This window comes from Pteropus vampyrus, unplaced genomic scaffold (assembly GCF_000151845.1).
Source record: "Pteropus vampyrus isolate Shadow unplaced genomic scaffold, Pvam_2.0 Scaffold115, whole genome shotgun sequence".
NCBI classification, from domain to species: domain Eukaryota; kingdom Metazoa; phylum Chordata; class Mammalia; order Chiroptera; family Pteropodidae; genus Pteropus; species Pteropus vampyrus.
In genome coordinates this window covers 361,704-385,631 of record NW_011888896.1, presented here as the reverse complement: position 1 = coordinate 385,631, position 23,928 = coordinate 361,704, and the positions used below count along the sequence as shown (strand labels likewise).

General features: G+C 36.8%; 1 protein-coding gene across 2 annotated transcripts; it reads right to left on the bottom strand.

Annotated features, from left to right (window-relative positions):
- Positions 1-1,491: 1,491 nt before the first annotated feature.
- Positions 1,492-23,926, bottom strand: CRYZ (crystallin zeta). 2 transcript variants are annotated; one of them, XM_011365690.2, is made up of 9 exons: positions 23,776-23,926; positions 18,677-18,793; positions 17,101-17,253; positions 13,594-13,757; positions 9,190-9,241; positions 4,943-5,092; positions 3,037-3,138; positions 2,841-2,936; positions 1,492-2,404 (listed from the first exon to the last, which is right to left on the bottom strand). In XM_011365690.2, the coding sequence occupies exons 2-9, from the start codon at positions 18,785-18,787 to the stop codon at positions 2,240-2,242; spliced, it is 993 nt and encodes a 330-aa protein (XP_011363992.1). In that variant the 5' UTR covers positions 18,788-18,793; positions 23,776-23,926; the 3' UTR covers positions 1,492-2,239. The 2 variants fall into 2 exon arrangements, with proteins under 2 accessions (XP_011363992.1, XP_023389664.1); XM_023533896.1 differs by lacking the exon at positions 4,943-5,092.
- Between the last annotated feature and the right edge of the window lie 2 nt (positions 23,927-23,928).

Below are 23,928 nucleotides of genomic sequence, written 5' to 3'. Positions count from 1 at the left end.
TGACATTTTAGAAAAATCGCTGTCCTAAAAAATGGTAATACTGGAAAGAGAATTAAGGATTAAGTTGAGAAGTGTTTTCCTGTCTGTGAGACATTGTTGATGACACTGAGAGAGCGAGACAAAAGTTACCTGCCTTCTCAGACTCTTAAGTACTCAATAAATATTTTGAACTAACGGATGAATTGAATACTTTCTTCATAAGACTGTCAAATCAGGAGATGAGGCAAGAATGATTAGGAACGCTCAGGAACTAGGGCTCTCAGGCAAAATGAGGCTCGAAAGCAGGCAGCTCCACTCCTACAGTAGGTATAGCAAGCCAGGAAAGCCAAAGGTCTTAAAATTCAGGTTTTGTATCAAAAGCCTCCTGAAAAAATGTTAGCTGAATTTGAATCTACTAGTCATGTGACCTCGGCATGTTGTTTTACCTCCTCAGGCTCAGGGTGGCGTATCCATATGATCTCTAACACATTATATGATTCTAAGGTCAAAGAAAACGGGAACAGGAATTCATACGGTTGAGACGTGATATAATGCGTGTTGATTCTACAGGTTATGCTCTACTTTGTATCAGGGACAGCACTGGTGACTGGTGTAGTCACCCTTAGGCTATAGGCAGCAACAGTGCAGTGAGTACAGTTGGCCGAAAACTAGGACAAGAATAGAACTAGAACTACAAAGAGATTTGTACAGGGAAAGTGTTCAATGCTACATAATCATAAATATGGTAGTTAATACATAAAGTTTGGCTAATTTTGCCTTTAAAATTAACTAAAGCATATCAATGGACTTTGAAGTATTAAGGCAGCAGTATGCTTCAGCTCATTCTATAGATGAGGCAAATGTGCAAACACATTAAACTGACTTTTACAGAGTAATTATTCCTTCATCTTTTTGTACAAGAAGGAATTCTTCATTTTAGGATGTATATAAAATGCTAGTCTCTAGATTCATGACATATGACGCTGCTTTTTAACTTTTTTCAAACATGTTATGTCACAGAAAGGTAACCTGTAAAATAAATAGTGAATAAACTTGGCAAACACTAATAGCAAAAACACTTCAGCCATGGCACATACAGCCATAGAAGCCAATGACACCCCTCAACTGTAGGACTCAGCAGTGCTTTCTGTTTGCTATTTAAAGCAAGATTCCATGTTCAAACTAGAAACATGATTGTCATTCAACAGAACAAATCAGGTCAAGAGAATCAACTACTATGTTCATATGAAGAAAAAAAAGAACAAAATTAACAATCAAACCTCATTTCCTTGGACATAATATTGACAGCAAGATTTCTAAGTAATCGTTCCTTTATTTAGTTCGGATAAAGGCTTCCAGCACAGAACACTGCTGAGAAGTGACCATGAGGAGCTATGTTAAGAGTAAAGTAAGGGAAGTGCTACATAAAGCCAAACTAGATAAAAGCAGCTTTTAATTTCCTGTAGAATTCATTGCAGGTTACCATGTAATGAAAACAAAAGCAGATTATTCTTAATGTGTCAAAACTGTTTATTGATTTAGATAAAAATATATGACCCCCATCACACAAACAGATAATTCTAAATCTAATTTGAAATCAAGTCAATCAAGAAGTATCTATTTGGAGACTATGTACGTAATATCATATTATACCAAAGATAAGGCTGCTGTCCTCACAAAATATATGAATGCCTGGTAAGCAACCATTAACATAGTGAATGTCCTAATATTTTGGAAAATATTGGAAAACTAACAAATTTCTCTGGATATTGTTTATCTTGACCTTCCAAAAAACTTGGAGATCCACATAAAATTAGAAACTCCTTTTAGAAAAGGAGTTTTGTTTTAGTCCAGAATATCTTCAGTCTAAAACAGTTCTGGGATAATCAGAGACAAAAGAATCTTTATAAGAAGAATACAGGCTTGGAGATCAAGCAGTCTTATTTTCAATTAGCATGTTTTAGTCAAAGGTATGAAATTAATGATCAAGGATCAGGAATTTCTATAATGCACACCAATGCTAATGACCACCACCCCATTTCCTTCTATGATGACTTCTTGATTACAGGGAGAAGGCATAAAGAATGTTACCAGCGACAACATAAATTATACTCCAATGCCCAGGATCTCTAAAAACAAATCTTATCTTTTAATATAAGGAGTTCACTGAATCAAGTGAATGCTAATTAAAGCAAAGATAGTATAAGTAAAACTGGGGTAAGAAAACTCTAATTGCAGAGGAAATGCATGAAAGAATTAATCATGATATGAGAAGAATCATTTTTCCAGTCGCCCCGCTGCTGTGAATGATGTTTTCATGAGCCTGGGCCACCTTCTCTAGTGGATACTCAGAACCTATCACAGGTCTCAACCAACCAATTTCCATTCCAGCTTGAAGGGCTGCTGCACACTGCTGAAATTCCTCCTAAGAGAAAGAAAAGGTTTTCTTTGTGGAGGAACATATGATTTCATTTTTAGAAGCATTGAACATTTTTAGAATCTTAAGAAAAAATAAAAAATTTCTCACAAATGTGTGGCTTTGTCAACTTGTCCAGAACTGTAGAAAAAGTAGCTATTCATAGGATAACCATAAATCCAATTCGTCTGAGACAGTCTGTTTACAAAATGCTTACTGTCCTGAAGTAATTACTAATAGTATCTCCTTTCTCTCTCAAAAGTGTCCTGACTTGGAAAATAAATTATATCGCCACACTAGTTATCTTCTAGTGACTAATCCTTAACCCACTCGCTCGTCTAGTCAGACAACCAAGTTTAACATTTACTTAAACTTTCAGTCTCCGTGATGAGGCAAAGTGCGTCAATGTTTAAGTAACCAAGATCAGAATCACTTCTTTTCCTACCTTGGTAGAGGAATAAAGAGCAACTCCGATTATACTAGATTCCTTTGTAATGGTGTCTCGTGGGTTTATTTCAATAGGTCCTCTACTGCCAACAACCTATTATGAACAACAACATGACTATAGTTAAATATTGCTGCAAAACAGTGTTAAATAATGGTATAACTTCAAAGTGGTTAAAAAAAAAAGGGATACTTACTATTACTCGTCCTCCATTTGACAGAAGATTCAAATCATTACTAAGATTTACATTAGCTAACATTTCAATAATCACATCAATTCCTTTTTCACCAACAGATTTCTATATAATTTAAAAGAATGCAGAATAAAAAAACAAGAAAACAAAGTGTAAAATAGTTATCGCTGTCCCATATATTACAAAGATATATTTCAAATAATATAAAATGTATTACTAAGACTAATAATGCAAATTTTAAAATGATCTAATTATATAATGATGACATAATTCCAAGGTACGAGCCACATATCTAAAATGATACAGATTTGTATAAAACAAATTGCTATAATGAAATAAAATTTGTCTAGAATTTCAGGCACTTAGATTCAACTTGACTATAAATACATTTTCCTTAGTTGAAAATTTTCTACCTTCAAAATGTATTTTCAACAGTAAACAAATAAAAAAATAACCCCCCACCGGATTCCCATTTTATTAAATACAAAAAACAAAAGAAAATACTGGCTGTTTGGTATTGTAGGATTTGTGTGTGTATGTGCGCATGTGTGCAGTTTTGTTCTAAGTGGTTTACGATCAGCTTGGTATAATACTTCTTTTGTTTTGAGCTCTCAGATGTTGGTTCCCAACATCCAAAACTAGCTCTTAAATAAATGAATGTAACTACTTTATATTCATTTTAGCCAAAAAAAAAATGAATACCTGTGTCAGGCATTGTGTTAGGTACTGAGAATTCAAATATGGACATGGGGAGCTCTAAACAAAGCTAGGGAGAAAGACAGAAATTACTACAGTCACAGCTATACTGTAATGGGCTAACTACTACATTAGTAGAAATACACCATAGGTTATAAAGAAAGAAAAAGTTACAACTCTGATCAGCTGCAATGCTCATAGAAAGTTCCAAAGAGATGATGACCTGGGCCCTAAGGGACAAACAGGAGTTCCTTGAGCAAAAAGGAAGGAAGAGGAGCAAGAGAAAGCTGGACAGGAGGCAGAAGCGGTCTGGACAGAGCTGACAGAAAAACAAAGATGCGGGGACTGAGATTTCAAGCTGGGATGGGAAAGCAGCCCAGCAGAGCTGGGATATGGGCAGGGAAGGTGGGAGCAGCAGAGAGGAAGTGGTCGGGGGAAAGGAGATGGTAATGTGGCACAGACTATGAAAACACATTAATTTAGGTTTCACAGACATATAACAAAGGATTTAATGGTAAAAAATTAAACTCTCACTTCAATTTTTAACGACCTGTTCTTCATAGTAATCGGTACTTGGAAAACTCTAATTCTTTCTCAATGTTAGCAAGTAGCTTGGGTATTAGCAAAGTTATCAGTGTTTAGTAAACTGCTACAATAGCCCAAATAGAGAACTTCACAATCCACTTGAATTCTGTTGTATCAATGGAATATATGCAACAACAAACGAAATGCTACCTCACCTCTTTGGATGAAGTAGTGATTATTCCTCCAAAGCACCCAATTAATAAATAAACTTTATTCCCTAGGCTAGAGAGATCCACTTTGTAATCTGTAGATACCTCACCTTCCATGAAAAGTTTACACCAATAGAAATTATATTAAGAACACTGCACAGGTGCAAACACAAAGCTGTAGTTTTACTTAAACTATGCTTTGCATTAAAGAGTATAAATTTTTATAGCTATAAGACTCAAGAGGCTAAATTTTATTTGATAAACACAAACAAGACAGAAATGATAGTGAAGGTTTAAATATTAAACATGTCTGCTTTTTAAATTAATTAAAAATTTAAAACACACATAGGCATAAAAAATATACGCATTAAAAAAAAGCAGCAAACACTTAAGAGTGGTTGATAAAAAGAACTTGAAAACACATGTAAGTCTCCTAAGAAACAAAATTTTGCTTTCATAAAACTGTAGAACAATTTTACCTTAATTTTATCAATATAATTAGCTTCTCTGTGATTAAACACTTCATGGGCTCCATTTTGTAAAACAATGTTTTGTCCTTCCTCTGTACCAGCTGTGCCCAAAACCTTTAAGCCATAGGCTCTAGCAATTTGGCATGCTGCTATTCCTGTCTGAAAAACAAAATACAATCCAATAGTTTTAGATTCTTTGCATCTTTGCAAACATTTTTAAATATATATAATGAACTTAAAGTTCTTTTAAGTCCTACCCTACTGTTAAGGAACTTCAAGTTTAAATGAAGAAATAAGAACAATGGCTAACTTTTATTGAGTATTTAAAACGTGCTTGCAATAAGCCTATGAAGCAGATTATTATTATTATGTAGGGATTCTACAGAAATACAAGAAAAGTGAAGCTTATAAAATCTAAGTAAGTTGCCCAGGTCACAATGAACACACAAGCTGGACCAAATCATACCGCAGAGCTTGAGTTTTTAACCACTGCATCAAAATGTTTACTTGGCATCTGTTTTATACTCAAAATATAGGATTTAAAAATGACCAAAGTATGTTTCCTGACTTTATACTTTAACTTTACATATAAAATACTATGTAACAGATGTATGGCCTCTATCATTTAGGTGGAAGAGACAGGTCTATGGGTAAATGAATTTACTCATCTATGTGATAAATATTTATTGAGTGTTTACCTATGCTAGACATGCACTTCATGCAAGAAACAACATTCTAAGGAAGGGTGAAAATAATAAACACATAAAGAAATACATGAATAAAGTGAATTCAGAAAATGAACAGTGCTATGAAAAAAATAAAACAGCCTATTAGTTTAGAAAGAGACAGGGAGAGGGGCTAGTTAGGTCATTAGGAAAGCTGCTCTGAATTGATGAGAGCTGACTAAAGTGAGGAAAAAGTCCCATGGAGAATGTTGTAGGCAGAACAGTCATGGCTAACCTGGAAGTGGGAATGAGCTTGGAGTGTTCAAAAGAAAGGGTCGGTGTGGGTTGAGGGCGGGGCACATGGGAGAGCGTGGAGGAGGAGGCCTCAATGGCACAGAGGGACTGAGGCACACAGGGCTGTGTTGATAAACTCTTTGAGTTACATGCAGAACTACCAGAGAGCTTAAGCAGGGCAGTGATATGATCCCATTTAGGCTTTAAAAAGAACACTCCAATTATCTGAGAGGCAAAAAGAAAGTTGCAGGGAAATGGGAATCGGAGGACCAGTTAATAGCTGGTGTAATAGTCTGGATGAGGGATGAAGCTGGTGTGGACTAAGGGGGCTGCACTGGAAAGAACAACAAATTCAGATACAGTTTAGAGGTAAACTGAAGGGCTGTCCTCATAGATTGTGGGAGGTGAAAAAAAGAGAAAAAACAAAGATGTCTCCTATATCTTTGGCCAGATTAACGGTGTAGATTAACGGGATAAGGAAGATTAGAGAGGTTCAAGTCTGTGAAAGCACCAAGAATTCACTTTGAACATACTGAGCTATATGTTGCTCACCTAACTGGAGATGCTCAGTAATCAGCTGAATATGGGTATGGACTGAGTTAAGAGTTGGAAATATAAACTTGAGGTTCATCAGTTTATAGATGGTATTTAAAGCTATGGGATTAGATGAAATCATTAGATCACCAGATAGATGTACTTAGCATAAAGGAGAAATAAAGGTATTTTAGAAATACAGATATAAGCAATTACTTAAATTGCAATACTAGGACATATATGTTTGATTATATGGCAAATGAATGGTACAGATAAGTGTCACACACATTTAGAGCAGGGTTTCTCAAACTTGGCATTATTGACATTTTGGGCCTGATAATTCTTTGTTGTGGGGACAATCCTATGCATTGAAGGAGGTTTAGCAGCATGCTTGGCTGCCACCCACTAGATGTCAGAACCTCTACCCAGATATGAAAACCAAAAATGTTCCCAGACTCTGCCAAATGTCCCTGAAGGGAGAGGGAGATAATGCAAAATCTCCTCTTACTGATTACCACTGGTTTAGATAGAGGAAGGCAAAATCATTATGGATTAGGCATTATAGAAAAGAAGTAAAATGAAAAATGATGATAGAAACTATTAAAATTGTAACAGGATCACAAACTCCCAAGCCTGAAATAGATCTTAAAGACTGTAAGGCATATAGATATGATAAGCTTGAACTCAGCTGGGTTATGGCAGGAATTTATTTGATTTAACCAAAACAAGTAAACAAATACTGGAATTCACTGATGAGTGAGAGAGACATCGAATTTCATGAAATACAATACACTATGAGGTTAGCACAATCAATTTTTGTTACTTTAATTTTCAATTAAAAATGTCAAGTAAAAAAAAAAAGGCTTATAATAAAACCACATTTTAACCTAAGAGTTAATGTAAATATATCTCCTTATGCTCTAACTACTTTAAAGGGGGACTCAATAGCTATTTAAAGGCACTATTTATTCTACTCTTTTCAACAATTACATTAGCCGTACTCCCTCAACAGATTATAAACCATTATGTGTCTACCATTTTTCTTGTACTTATTTGCTTACACTGTAGTAGGGCACTCCCTACCAACATATCTGGATAATAGCCGTGTTCTTAAGTTCTACACCGGTTTAAATACACAACATAATCCCAAAGGAATTTGAATTAAATGAGGACAGAAAGCACAAACAGAAGCAAGAAAAACACAGTACTCTTTCCCTCTGATAGGGGAGGGAAGATCAGAAGCGCTTCACACACCAGGTCACCAGCCTATCCCTGCCAGCCAAGCATTTAACAAACTCAGCCAGCTCAGAGAACAGTGTGGATTTTGCCTTAAAAAAATAAAAAATCATGGTGAAGAGACTGGGCTTTTCACAAGAGGGTAAAGGGAATAAAAAGAGATTTTTCTTTAAACTCTTGTCTCCCCTTCCTATTGAAATTTCTCCTTTCTATACAAAGCACAAGGTTAGCTCTCTGAAAGCCAAAGCAATTTAAATAAATGTATGTTTCACAGAGCCGTTAGTTATTTAGAGTTAAATTTAATTTAACTCCAAAATAGCCTCTTTGGTGAAGCTTAATGTGAGTTTATGACAAGATATATTTATCATATTTTCCCAAGACCCAAAAGACAATCTTAGTGATTTTTAGTAGTCTGATCTGTGAAATCCTTCAGAATTGATCTATTTAAGGTACACATGAAGCTGGGTCTGAAACCTGGTGATTCATCTATTTAAAGTAACAGAAACACAAGAGACAGAATTCTCTGTATTAATGGCCACCTTTAGAGGTAAATTCCAATTTTCAGGGTACCTCTCATTATTCCAGGGACAATGTGCCATTTAATATGTGACTTCTTTCAATCCACTCTTCAGAATACACAGTGCTCTGAAATGGTTAACCAGCTTCCTCAAGGTGAGCCATCTAGTCCCAGGCCCTTTATTTTAAAAAATGTGGAAATTCTGTCTCCAAAATTTCTAAAGCCTCTACTTGCAGGATAGAGGTCATATGGATTTCTTGTTAAATTCTGACCTCAGAGCTCTAACTTTTCCTCTGAGCTCCTCAGAGGCAGACTGACAGCCAGTTTCTTGAAGAGGTTTCTGACAGCCCTGCTGTTGGGTGACTTCACTGAAGGGCTTATTTTATAAATTTTGAGTCCTCACTTCCCTCCACCCTTCATTAGCATTTTAAGCTACGAACTGTGGTGTTAAGGACCCAGCTGTATACTTTGCACTCCATGAATGTCATGAAAGCTCAGCAGGCAAGCAGTGGAAGGGAGATAGAAAGGACAAAAAATTCACAGTGTGGCTGGCTCTGTGGTACAGTGTGGGGCAACACAGGTAAAGCCTTAATGAATCTTAGCTCCTTATCTAAAGGAATATGGACTTAATATTAACCTTATAGAGCTGTTTAAAATTCTAAATAAATGTTCTTATAACATGCTACTTGAAGGTAAAAAACAAAGCCAGTTCATCTTGGTACACACTCAACACAGGTGGAAAATCTAACAGATACATTTTCGGTGGGGTAATCTGTTGAATTTATTAACCAAGAAATGATGAACTAATGACAAAAAAAAAAAAAAATCACCTTCAAAAGACAGGACTTACGCTTTACTACATAAAGGAAAAAAGCACCTTTGACTATATTTATAAATTTGGCTTTTAAAAATGACTTAAAAGAAATATACTGTGAAACCCACAAATGTAACTCCATTTAAAAATAAACTTAAAAAAACAAAAAAAACAAAAAAACAAAAAAACAACTTACTCCTCCACTAGCCCCATGAACCAGAACACTTTCTCCAGGTTTCACACGGGCCCTGCAAAAGAAAGCATGGGTTCATCACCTCATTTTAAAGCTAATTAAGCTCCGGTGTTTTCGTTATTCTTAAGGAAATTCTACCCTCAGTCCAGCTAACACTTACCCAAAGAGGAAACTCATTCTGAAACATTCTCCAAGCTCTACAGAATCTAACAATGGTTCTTCAGAGCCACAGATAAAAGAAAACCTCAATTCATTTTTCATTTAACAAATGTTTATTGGGAGTCTACTATGTGCCAGGCACTGTGCTGGATGCCAGTATCACATCAAGGTGCTGCCTTCTGGGAGGCTGCAGTCTTTGTAGGTATACTAAGTGATACTGCTGAAGTTTCTCACTGACACCCACAGGAAGCATCAAAACAGGTATATTATAGCCCAGTCTTTATTCTCTGGTACAGAGTAATGCCCAAGTAAACACAGCAGCTAGACTACTTAAGAAACATTTTTACTTTTCCATGCCTTCAAACGTCAGGTTACATCAGCCTTTAAGCCCTCATTTCAGAAAGCAATGCTGGGTCAGCAATGGTAAAAGCGTGAGAAATACAATAATTCCTGTTACAAAGGTTTCTAAGTCAACGCTAAAATATCCAGATCCTCTGATGAAATGACATATTTTTTTTACTTCTGGTTCATACCATTACTTTTCTATTACACTGAAAACAAGGAATATGCAGCAAGACAGAACGGAAAACCTTTATTATTTCAGGTGGACAAGTGCTAATGTCACAAGCCAGCAGCTGTTGTGTGATACAGACTGGACTCTCAGAGAGGATCTCTTACTTCCTAGAAAAGGGGGTAGCCACATGGTACAGACACTGTTCAGTCTGGAAGTGTGAACACAGTAACCTGGAGTCCTGTTCAAGGCTATGTGCCAACAGCTGACAAATGGCAATTATGAGCAGTAAATGAAGCTTTCTCCAACACTCTCTCTTGGAGAAAAGGGAGCTGAGGGTAGTGAGTTAACCTGCGGGTCCAAAATGATAAACTGAGATAACTATTACTAAAACACTTTGACATTTTAAAAAATAAATACAAATGTAAGAGAAAAGGATTTACTAATGTTATACTATGGGATATGAAATACTTTCCACTGAAAATTTTTTTTAATCTTATAAACAATCCCTCAAAAACTACCAGTACATTCTCTTAAATTTCTGAGCCTGCAGTAGGTAGATAAAAACTGGGCTAACCCTCTCCAGAGATACCACTGCTATGATCCTTCTATCCTTACAGTTAATTTTACATGGCCACTTGGTTGGGCTATGGTTCCAAATTTTGGTCAAACATTATTCTGAATGTTTCTGCAAAGGTGTTTTTTGGAAAAGAGTAACATTTAAAGAAGTAGACTTTGAGTAAAGCAGGTTGCCTTCCATAATGCGGATGGGCCTCATGCAAGCAGTACCAGCCTTACCAGAATAAAGTGCCTTCTCCTGGAGTAAGAAGGAATTCCACCAGCAGACTACCTTTGGACCTAACTGAAATGCTTCCCTGGGTCTCCAGCCTGCTGGTCTACCCTACCAGATTTATTTTTTAAGACTTATCAAGTCTCCACAACCATTTCTTCTTCTATAGGGCTCACGACAGGGGCTCGAGCACTCGCTATTATCTCCTACTCCCTCCTAGTCACTGAAGACTAGTACCTGGCACATAGGCTTTCTCTTCCATCCCAAATTCAGCCCCAATCTAGATTTTAACATTTACCAGGAAGAAAACCTTATACCACAATTCCTGAATTCCCAGGGCTAAACCTGGTAAGCACCAGCAACCATTCTACCTGAGAAATATAGACACGAGTAACCAATATTATGACAATACCCCCTTATTCTAATTCTGTAAACCTATATTCTCTCAAAACTTTTCCTACAACTTCACAAAAATCGCTGTCTCTCAATTGCTCTATTTCTACCCACTTGCTGCTCCTGGCCTCACTTCCTTCCCTTATCAGCCTGGACCCCATGATAGATTACCCCAACTTCTCTCTCTTTCTCTCTAGTTCTCTCATTTCCTTTGCACAATACTATTTTGCCACTAACATTCCAGCCCTGAACTAATGTTAAAATATAACTTCCTTGATAATTTGGTTAAAACTGTAGAAAAAATGTCACATGACAACATGTATGTTGGTGCCACTTCAATTATGATTCTCAAAAAAATCACTTTGCCTCCTACTTACTTATGAAAAGTGAGGCACATATAAGTTCCTTCAACATCGTACTGCCCTACTCACAAACTTTCTATAATTATATCACCTTTATCTCTTCTAGGTTTAACAGATAAGCTGTCCTTCCAGTATTTGAAGCCAATCTCTCTACCTATGTCCTAATTCCTTTTCATCTTACCATAAACAGGATCTTCTTCCATATTCCACTCTTCTCTCTTAAACCTTCCAACCCTCTGTCTGCTAGACCTTCTCAACTATAAATGTGTTCATCTTGTATATCTTTAAAAAAAAAACCCTTTTGTTCCTACCCTCCTCAAGCCTCTTCTACTCCCTCCTTCCTGACCCCTCCCCAATTTTTAAGAGTAATCTGCCATCAAAGAATCAATTTCGTCCTTCCACAACCCACTCAATCAGCTTCTGCCCTACCACTCTACTGAAAATAGGCTGACTAAAGTCACCAATGACATCCTAATTGCTAAGCCCACTTATTCCAAACACACCTCACTGCTGCATTTGATGGCTGGCCTCTTTCTTCAGTAACAATGTCGACTACTACCCCGAACACTATCAACACTGATTGAGCACTGACTCTATACTAAGAGTAAACGCACTACCTCATTTAATTCTTGCCACACACCTATGATATAGATGCTATTAGTTTTTTCAAATCAGTAAACCGAAGCTGAAACAGGCAAGTAACCTGACCAAGGTCATGTAGCTAGTAGAAGATAAAGACAGTACTCCAACCCAGGTCTTCCTGTCTTCAAAGCTCATGGGCTTAACAGATGTTTAATGGACTCCGGGACCTCTCAACTCTCTTGTACTTGGGATATACTCCCTTTGGTTCTCTTAGGACTCCATCCCCTACCTCTGATTGTGCTCTTAAACGCTGACGTTCACTAAGGTTCTGTTCTCACTCTACTGTTCCGCTCACTCCCCGAGGGATTTTAGCTACTTTCATCTCACCCACATGCTGATATCCCCAAACATCTATCTCTAGCCTTCAAGCTCCAGACCTTTTCATCCAATAGCCTGCTGGACTTCTCTGTTAGGATGTGTGCTGTAGTTACAAGTCCAAAACTGAACTCGGCTTCCCTTTGAAACTTTTTCCTCCTTTTCTCTGTCACAGTTAAACATTACCCAAGCTAGAAAGCTAGAAGTATTCTTAAGCTGTTCTTCTCCCTCATTCTCCACATGCAAACAGTACTCAAATGTTCCTGATCTCACCTTCTAAATAGTTGCCCTTTCCTTTCCACCTCTTTACCATGGCCCTTGCCTTGGCCCTGAATTATTCTATTTGGAGGATTCTCCTATAAAACCATCTCCTCCATTCCTGTCATCAAACCCAACCTTCACACAGCTGATAAGTGATATCAATAAAACACAAATATAATATTATCGCTCTCCTGAATAAAACATTTCATGGCCCCCAATCTATTAGAAAACAATGTATGAGCCCTAGAATCTAGCTTTTTACAATCTGAAACCTATTTATTTAGTGATGACAGCTAACAGTTATTGAGAAATTACTATGTCCCAGCCTTATTCTTTGCCACACTTCTATGCCAAATTGCTATAGCTCTTTCCAGTTACCATGCTGTTTTTTCTCTACACATCAACTACTCCGATTGTCTAGAATGCCATCTCCCCTCCCTACTCCTTCCCCAGGCTAATTCCCTCTGATCCTTTTCAAATGCCTAGGGAATTTGATTAAAATATAGATTGTCATGTCCCAGCCATGGAAATTGATCAGTGGGTCTTGTGCAGGGCCCTCTACTGTACTTTTAAATTGTAGTAGTTAGTTTCCATGCTTGGATAACAAGATTTTTGAACCATGGCTTTAAAGTACACAGATCTTAACACCTTTCTGGGGAGCCCTGGACCTCATCCCTTATGATCCATAAATCCCTACGGACATCTCTATCATTGTACGTTCTACATTGGATAGAAATATTATTACTCTAATGTCTACCTCCCTTACTAGACTGTGAACATCTTACAGACAGTGTTTTGCTCTTCTTTGTATATCCAGTGATGAGAACAATGTCCCAAATCAGCACAGTTTCCACTCCATAAAAGCTTAATGGTAACTAAATGGTACCCCAAAATGACAAACAGATGGTAGAATGAAAGGCAATTAATACTACTCTCCTTCCTCATTGGCTATATAATAGACAGAGTATTGTTACCTGTTGAGCAGAGCTCGATAAGCAGTAAAATACGGGATACCAATGGCAGCTCCTTGTTTAAAGTCCAGTTTTTCTGGTAGTGTGTAGACATTGTCATCTGCTACAACAGCATACTCTGCATAGCCCCCAGAGATCGTGCCGGTAGTGAAAACTCTCTCACCTTTCTGGAGAAAGCAATAAAGCAATATGTGTCAGGGATTAAAAATAATGTCAAAATAAGTATGATCCTTCATAATGCAAACTTTATGACAAGAAATAAGTATATATTGTTTTCTATATCTTAGGGGTCATAAAAATAACTTTAAAATACCGAACATTTAAAATTTTATTAATTGGAACCAGTAAGGAAAAAAAATTAAGAGCAATAGAAAGAATAAGAGGCAAGAAAACCTCCAGAATGGTAAAATGATAACTAACCTTTATTGAGTTTACTGTATGAAGCATTTTATTAAGTGTCTTATGTGTATTATTTAACTTGATTGTCACACAGTTTAAGAGGTAAGTACTTTTATTATCTCCACTTTAGATTAATCCCACTATGCAGCTAAAGAAACTGAGGCAAAAAAAAGTTCAGTAATTTGTTCAGATTGAGCAGTTAATAAATGGCAGTTAATAAAACTATTCTTCGCCGAAAATTCTAAGGAGAAACAAATATAAGGTTTCTTCCATACCCTAATTACCTGCTCTAAATCCTTTCCAGATTTCTTTACCCCTGTATTTCTCTCATTTTTCATGTACACATCAAAAAGTAGGAAATTATGGCTGGATCCTGACAGCAGAATGAGCCACCCGGACAGGCTTCTTCACTTGTCACAGGACCAGAAAAACAGCAAACTCTTAATAAATGTCCATGTGGCTCTTTCTATTAAAAAGCAGATGCATAACTAAGGGTGAGGTATGGCCTACGCAAGAATCATAGGAGAGTTCGATATGACCCCCACGCTAGAAAAATTAGATTGTCCACTACAAATGCCAGCTCCAACTTCTCTTAAAAAAAAAAATGTAAATATTTCTTGTAATAAGCAAAACATTAAGGTCCTAACTCTCAGTATACTTAAATTTGTCCTATAATTAAGAGATCTGAAAAAATAACAGCATTATGTGGTAGAGTATAAACAAACAAGATTCAAAAAACATCTACGAGTAAAGAAAGCATCACTGCCTAATAGTGTCGCCTGCAAATGGTCAAATATGGCTATGTTAATTAATCCCATTTTTATAGCTTAAACACACGTTGCACTGATTTTAATATACTAATAATAAACATTTACTAAGAATCCACTATAGAGAAAGCATAACTTTTGAGTTCTGTGAAAGATTTAGTAGTGAGACACTCTTTAATCTCAAGCATTTAAACTCTTGGATGATAGAGGAAAAAAAGATAGAAATAATTATAAAGCAAGGTAAACATGATGCGCCATCAAAGACAGGTACAAGAAAAAGAAAGGAATTATTTCTAAGGTGAAGGAAACAGAGTAAGTAGAGGAATAGTGGCAGAAAGCCGGCATTTATTTCCAATTAATAAGTAGTCTAATGTATGAGATGCAATAGTTTAGGGAGAAAAGGGAAAATAAATTAAAGCTAGACTGTAAAATCTCTTGAATCCACGTTTATAACCTTCATTTTAATTCTGCGAAGCAGAAGAATATGAACAAAGACACAGAAATGAAAGAGCATTGCCTATGCAGGGAAGAACCAACAGTTATTACTAAAGAATAAACTATGAAGAGAGAAGGAATGGGAGATAAGAATGGAAAGATAGGTGGGGAAGAGAGCACAAAATAGTCTTTTTTTCATAACATAAGCAATTTCAACAATACCCTATCAGAAATCTATCAGATTTGAAATCTATCAGAATTGAATGCAAGAATTAATTGTAAAACAATCAGAATTACCTTTCAGAAAACACCCCTTATAGAGCAAGGGCGGATTCAAGGAGGTAGGATGGAGGGTAGTAAGGTTAGGTGTTTATAGAAATCCAGGTAAGGGCCTAGGTAAGTTAACGTGAACTAAACTACAAGCAGTGGAAATGGAAAGAGGAGACAAAAAACAGTTCTAGTAAAGTAGAGCTCAATGATGTCGCCAAGAGCCCAGAAGTCACCAAGACTGTCACACAAGGGAGGAGCAAATTTGATGTGAGAAAAGACAAGCTCAGTTTTTGACACACCACATAAGAAGTTCTGGAGATTGGCCATGTGGGTCCCGTGCTCTAACATAACTTTCAGTGATGATGGAAGTGTTCTACCCCTGCACTGCCCAGTAGGACAGCCACTAGATGCACGGGGCCAGTAAGCATTTCAAATGCTGCTACTATGACTGAGAAACTGAATTTTTATTTTAAGTTGAACTTGAATTTTAAATAGCCACTAGACATTTAAATGTGGCTAGTGGCTACCACATTGGACAGCGCAAGACCGGAGCTTAGTAGAAATTCTAAGCTGAAGTTGTCCATGTGATAATGGACAAGATGGGAGTACCTGAGATCATCATGAAGAAGGTATAGAATACAAAAAGCAAAGGTGTCAGGAGGGACTGAGAGGGCTGAGCAACATCAAGATTGGAGGAGCATCCAGAGAAAAAGAGGCTTGAAAAAGGATGCCCAGAAAGGAAAGGGATGGGGTAGTAAGGGAGAAAATGATGTCATAGACAGTGCAGAAAAAGTTTTTTTTTTTTAAGAAAAAGTAAGTGGCTGAGAGTGTCAAATGTCACAGAGAAGTCAAGAGAGATAATGACATAAAAGGGCCCATTAACTCCAGCAATATAGATGCCATTAGTGACATTAGCAAGAATCATTTCAGTGGAACGATGAGGGCAGAAGCCAGATTGCCACAGGCTGAGGAGTGGAAAGCTGTAGGAATTTGCCCGTCTTTCTGTGCAGGGGCCACATTAATCTTCTCTGTCTCAGTCCAATTTTGGTAAATGGGCAGCCAAAGTTGAACAGGTCAAAGAATTATGAGGAAAGATGCTAAAACATGAATATACTATCTGTGTTTTATATGTCTTTTGGCATATAAATAACAGAAGCCCTGATCATAACATTTTCATTGACTTTATCACCTTGTTCTGAGTCACAGTTCAAAAACTGTATAGCGACCTTGCATTTTTTGATCTTTTACTTATTATTCAAAAGAATTAGTATTCTCTTTACTCTGTGAAGCTAAATTTATAGAAAGAATTAAAAATTATGTTGGCTTGTGTATTATCAAGAGTTAGGAAACAGTATAATTTTCTTGCTTGTTTTCTTTCTTCACATATTTCTTTTAAATCAAAAGGTTTACAGTTTAATTCTATGGGGATTTGAAGCTACAGAAATAACCCCACAATGCAAACAAGCAAGGCCTCTGGATAAAAGTAATTTCTTTTGTTACTAGAGGAGTCCCCCAAGTGGCAGAAACTGTGTAATGGGGCCTTTTAAAGACTTAAATACAGACACATTTAAAAATATATGTTAAAATACTTCAAGAAAAAAATTTAAAACTAAAATAGAAATAATTAAAAATATAATACCTTAAAAGCAGTTACATTATCTCCAACAGCTTCTATTACCCCAGCCACATCAAAGCCAGGAGTATAGGGGAAGTGTGGTTTTCTACCATAAGTACCAGAGCGAATATATGTGTCCACTGGGTTTACACCGCATGCATAGACTTTGATTAGAACCTGAAAAGACAGTGTATTAGTTTACACAGAGAATTTAGGCATCCATTCAGCATTATGCTAGGACTGTAATGATTATGAGAGCTATAAAAATGGAGAAAACCTTGCCTTCATTGAGCTCACATTTCAGTTTTGCAAACCAACATATAAATAAAAATATAAGACAGAATGGCTTATGTGCTATGTTAAAAATATTTTGAGAAAATAGTGGTGGGAATATTTGAGGGGGGGTGTGGCAGAGACCCCTATGTGCTCATCAAGTCTATTTTTTCCTCCTGGGTACATAGGAAGAATATTATTTCCTGGCTCCATTATAGTTATGAGTAGCCAAATTATTGAGTTCTAGCCAACGGAATGTGAACAAAAGTGATGACAGCTACTTTCAGGCCTGACCCATAAAAGCCTTTTTAGGCAATCCACACTGTGCTTCTACCTTTTCATGTGACCTCAGAAGACAGGTGTTGAAAGTGGTAGAGCACATAATGGAAGAAGCCTCAGTCCCTAAATCACTGTTGGAAGAGAACTACCTACCAATATCTTAGAATTTTAGAATTTAGTGAGCAATAAATATTTTTCTATTATTGTTGAACTATTGAGACTTTGAGGTTACATCTACTATAGAAGCTGATTTTAAATTAATACGGAATGATTACTTTTGCTGTAAGAGTAAAGGGAGGCCTTTCAAAAGAAGTGGTATTTCACTAAAGTGGTATTACTTTAAAGGATCAGTACAAATTCTTTCAGAATGGGAGAAAAGGGTATTTCAGGTTAAAGGAATATTATGTGCAAAGACAGAAGGAATTAAAGTACCTCTTGGGGAAACCAGATAATACGTGATGTTGTTACAGCACGATATATTGAGAAGGAGTGATAAATAAATCTATAAAAATAGGTTATGACCAAATTATAAAAATGGTCATAAGGCTTACTAAGCAAATTAGACTTGGGTACCATGGAAGGTGCAGTAATATAAACACATAATTTTTATTGAGAAATTACATTGTTAAAGTCACTGGAAATGATTAAGCTCTACATTTAAATTCTCTTAAATCTAATGTGAAAAAGCAGGTATGCAGGAGAAAATTGTTTCCTACCATATACAAAATAAAAATGAAGAAATTTTCTAAAAAAATAACTGTTCAAAACTACTTATGACCCCATTCAGAAAAATCCAATTATTGCACTGAATAGATGATTCTCAATTTCAAAAATTTCTTAGAACAAGATGTTATCCCTTTTAAAACATCTATTTCACTAATTATCAGAATTATGTCATCTTTGTCAGAGCTCACAGATATAAACAGTATAAACTTTGTCCTAATTCAATGTCTTTACACTGTGAATCTGCTCCAACTGAACGTTAACTTGATGTGCTAGAGACTCCCACTCTGTAATTACTGCTTGTTTTTTAAGTAATTATTTCCACCTGATGGTCTTTTGGAATTGGTACTGCAACATCCGACTGGAATTTCAGCACTTCTGGTCCACCAATTTCAAAAACTCTAATAGCTCTCATCAACTTCTGTCTAGTTGCCATGGTGATCTAGATAATAAGAAAAAAAATTAATGTACTGACCTATTGTATCTAGGCTATCACATGTTTTTTTTACCCTGGAGGGTCAGATTAAACAAATTTTCAAACAACAATTTAAATCCCAAGCTTACCACTGATCTCATTTCATGTTTAAAAACCTTTCATCTTATAAATCCTTCAGCTACAAAGTAAAAACACTTCATATTACTTCCTGTAGAGATTCAGTGCCTTCAACAGGGAATCAAACATGCAAATAAAAACAGCTGAATAGACATAGCATAATACAATATCTTAGGTGTCCTTTTGTGTAGGTTTGGGCTGTAACATCTTGGAAATTTTAGGAGCTAATGTAAGTTTTATTAACATTAGACAAATATACCTTCTTTTGTTAGATTATGAAATATTTCAAATATTATCAAAAAATATAAAGACTATAATAAACACATTTACCTGCCACCCAGCTTTAACAAATCTTAACATTTTAAAAACCTCAAACATTATGGACATAACTTAAGCCTCCTGTATCCATTCCCAAACCCACTTCTGTCCCGCCATTTTAAGAGGTGACTATTACCATAAACTCAGTGCTCATCATTCCCAGGCATGATATTATACTATTATTACACGTGTATGTATTAGCAAACAATATATGCTATTGTTTTGCATGTTTTCAAATTATATTTAGATTGGATGATACTGTACTTAATTCTGCAACTTGCTTTTTCCTCTCAGCATTAAATTTTTGAGATTTATCAATGTTAAAACACTGGGCTTTATGAAGCTCATTCATTCTAACAAAGGAGGAAAAACATTAAAGACTAAAAACACTGCTTTGTATGCAATCTTTTGTAAATTACAAAGGTCATTTACAGTTAATCTTTCTGTCCCACCACTCTTAATATTAAAATGAAAACTCAGTTAAAATGAACTCTAAGAAAATGTAAACACTTGTTACACAAAATTAGATAACTTTGGAAATCTTCTATATCTATAGAGATATAATGAAAGGGTTTTGACTATCTCCACAATTTTGTGAATTATCATAATTTCTTGAAATAAACCACATCAAATATTTTTAGACTCTGCCACCACCTAGAACAATTTTCCTAACTTCTGAAATAATCATATTCATCAACCACAAGCAGTTGAAACATCAAAAAGAGTTGCAGAAACTAGGACTCGAGATGATTCTGACTTTTAATGTATCGAAGCTCTACATAGGGCTACTCAAAACAGCCCTATGGGGCTGCTCAGCTATAAAATGTCATTCTATGTATGGGGAAGGGGAATCAAAACCATTTTGATGGTGTTATTATTGGAAAGTTCTTGAAATAATTAGTTAAAAGTTGTGTCATTTTAAAACCCTTTATTTAAAATGATTTAATATAGTACCAAGAGAAGAAAGTAAAATTTCCATTGCTAAAAGGTTGTTTAGCACTGATATAACCTGGAAGGCAGCCCTCAAATAAGGAGCAGAAGCCGGCAAAAGGCATACACCTAACAGCACTGTAGGGCGGCTAAGCAGTCCCTGAGGGTGAAAAGACCTGTGCAGAGAGGACTGGAAAAGGCAGCTCACTCCACACCTATGCAGCAGTCTCATGACTGCATTTCCATTTGGGTCTTCACTCAACCTGGGTATTTCTTAGACAAGAAAGTGAAAATACAAAGAAAACAAAACAGGAAAAGAAAAGGTTGCCTAGATCAGTTTTCCATTCTGGAAATAAGACCCCCCCCACCCCACCCCCCTTTTTTTTTGTCTTCAGCATGATGTTAAGAAAACAGTGGGCTTTGGAATCTGACAGCACTCAGTATGAATCCAAGCTCTATCATTTATTAGCCACGTGGCCTTGGGCACAGTCAACTTTTTTGAGCCTCTTCATCTGAAAACTGGGCTCATACTCAGAGTTACTGTGCTAGACATGGCAAGGTTAAAGTACAGAACCTGGCTAATGTCTACTCCTATGTATGGTAGATACCATTATTCCTTTCCCATCTATTTTCTCCCTTCTGATTTCTTATTCATTAAAATAGTCTCAATTCTATAATTCTACAATCATCTTTGATTTAATAGAACAATATTTACAGGACTCCAGTTGTAATAATAAGTCCTTAGCCTCAAAGAGTTCACAGTCTAGAGCATCGTTTAAACAAAAATTAATAACAAACGTTGGTTATTTATTCAACATGTATTTTTTGAACACTAATTATAAGCAAGGCACCGTGCTAAACTCAGAAAACACAAAGATAAAGAGAAAACACCCCAGTCCTTTCTCAGCTCCTGCTCTCTGCTCTCATACATGTAAGATGTGCAGCCCTTTAGCCATTTTCAATACCTACCCACTTCCTACCTATTCATTTCTTTCAAGCACTCACATCTATCTTTTCACCAACATCACTATTATCCTCAAAAAAAAAAAAAAAAAAACTGTAGCAATAATAAAAGCAAAATTACCTTGAAATAGGATCTGTCAAAAATATCTAGCACATACATATCTCCCCCTACGTTTTGACATTTGCTAAGTTGGGAGAAAAGAACAAAGGAAGGAGACTCCTTCTTAATACTGGATTTAAAAAGACTCCCTGTCTTGTTCAGAACTACCACCTTATCCTATAGAACTTGTAAGGAGACAGGCCTGACCTTGACAGGCTCTGTCTTTTGCTTTGTTTCTGGAGATCTTATTTCCCACTGAGCCGTTGCCACTATGATTGATCAGGCTCCAAATCTGTACTCCTTGCCTTTGAACTTCCTCAACCACCCTCAAGATCATGTTCTGCTTTATAATACAGGTGCTGTATACACACACACACACACACACACGTATATATATGGTAAAATAAAAAGAATAACACAAAAATAGTAATTATGATAATTCTTAAGCCCTGCAATACCTGATTTATTCTAAAAAGCATGTCTTTCACGTCACGTCCATTGATATAATTATTTTCACAATGAGTAGAGAAGCAAGTTATTAAAACCAGTTTAATTGTATGCAGATGTGCAAATAAAATCATCCATTTTATAGATGAGAAAACATTTCAACAAGTTAAGAGAACCATCAAAGTCACATAGAAGCAAAGCTAGAACCTGAAACCTACACCCTAAATGTTGTTTTTATTCCCTTATTGTACAATCCTTTTCATCTTACCTTTTGAAATGTTGGCATAGAGGATCCTTAATCTCTTAGAAATATACTTTATAATGATAGACAGACTGAGCTAGAAATATGAAATTCAACTAACCTGCAGGCGAGATTATGTATTTTAGGATTAAGGTATATACTTATATTTGAATTTCTCAAATGTCCATATGTTAGGACATCCACTAGAGAGACACAGGACATGATTCTATTGGGAAAACCACCATTTAATTGTAGGTAGAAGTGGAAATAAAATCACCATCCTTTTAATGGATGAGAAAACAGTCCAAGAGGTTACTTTCTTATCTGTAAAATGGCCAATATTGCCTAGCATAGGATCCTTGTGAAGATTAACTGCAGTAGCACATGGTGAGTGCTTCACAGCACACCTAGTATGCAGTAAGCTCTATTATTCAAAGTAAATCGCTTGCAGTCAGCAGGCATGTCACACTGCTTGTTTTTTAAACTGGACTCCAAATATGTTTTCCCTATTTCTCAAATATAAACTTTAAAAAATTTAACCAAGAGTACCTTGGTTTAATATTTGGTTTTACCTTTTTAATCTGTGAAAGGTTGCCAACCATACTTTGCAAATATACGAAATTACAGAACTTAAAATTCTTCCTCAGTGATCTTTTCCATGCTACATTTGAACTTATTAGGTTTTTTAAATGGAAATTAAAGGGATAGGGAAAATATTAGACTTATATTTTAACATGGAAGGAATAGATCAATTCACAAAGCCAGAGCAAAGACACATTATGAGAGAAAAGAAATAAAATTAAATAAAAATTTCAGGCCAGAAATAAAAGAACTTGGAAACAGAATCAACCATTATAAAATGTGCTACTGTTCATCAAGAATGACTCCTGTAAGCATGCTATTATGCTTAACCCAGAAGAAATTTTAAAAATTAAAAGTGGCCAAGGATAAGTCTCTTCCTGGCTGTGACCTCCTCAGGTTATGTCACTGATCTGGATCTCGGTGCCCACTACTAATAAGAGCGGATGGAGGAGTTGTTGAATAGATCATTATAAACTCCTCCAGGTTCTCTATGCAAAGATTGGATGGCACTGGGCAGCTGCTCTTCCGTATTAGGGAGCAGAGCTTAGTGGGATTGGCTGCTGCTGACCAGACATTCACACAGCCATTTCCACTAGCTGCGGACTCTGTCTGAAACAACTTTAGCCTCTAAATGGTTCAATCATTAACAGACCTTCCCCTGATTTATGAAATAAGTCTCCTGTAGGTTCCATGTAAATATCCAACAATGTGTTAACAGTTTGTCTTGTAATTTTTTAAAAAAAATTAATTGTAGGTGGGGGCCATCGGAAGAAAAACAAACAAACAAAAACCCCTACACATTTCTTTTCAAAAGATGGCAACGCGGAGCAAAACAGGAGGAAGGCGGGGCGGAAAGAGTTCTGGGACGCCCGCAGTTGCAGGAAAAGGAACTGCAGGGCTGTGGGCAGGGGCACGGAGCACTCCCGCGCGCGGCCGCAGGAACCCCCAAGCCCAGGCCCAGCTGCGGGGAAGATCGAGTGGTTGGCGGGCAGGGGGCGCGGGGGCAGTGCCAACGGGCATCCTGCAGTGCGGAGATGAAACGCAAATCCTGTTAGAAACCAGGTCTGAGCGCTCAGGACAGGCATGTAAAACTCCCCAAGTGATTTATGCATGAGGAACTCGCAGTCCCTGGAAAGAAATAACTTCGGCCAGAAGCTCCTTCTTCTCTGGTTTTTCGGGAGGACAATGCGCAGGCAGGAGCGCAGCCAGAATCAAGCTCGGTTCCATTTGGACCAGCGGCGGGGAGGTGCACTGTCTAAACAACTAAAGGGACTTTTTAAAACCACTTACCTAAAGTGGGGAATCAAACTCTGCTAAGGCTCCTATAGATTCCATAGGAAAATGGCGAGCCTGGCCGTCTTCAATATTTGCTGGTTCCGCCTCGCCCGCCCGCCTCTCCCTCTTCTCCCTCCTCTCCCCTCTCTCCCCGCCCACGAGAGGGAG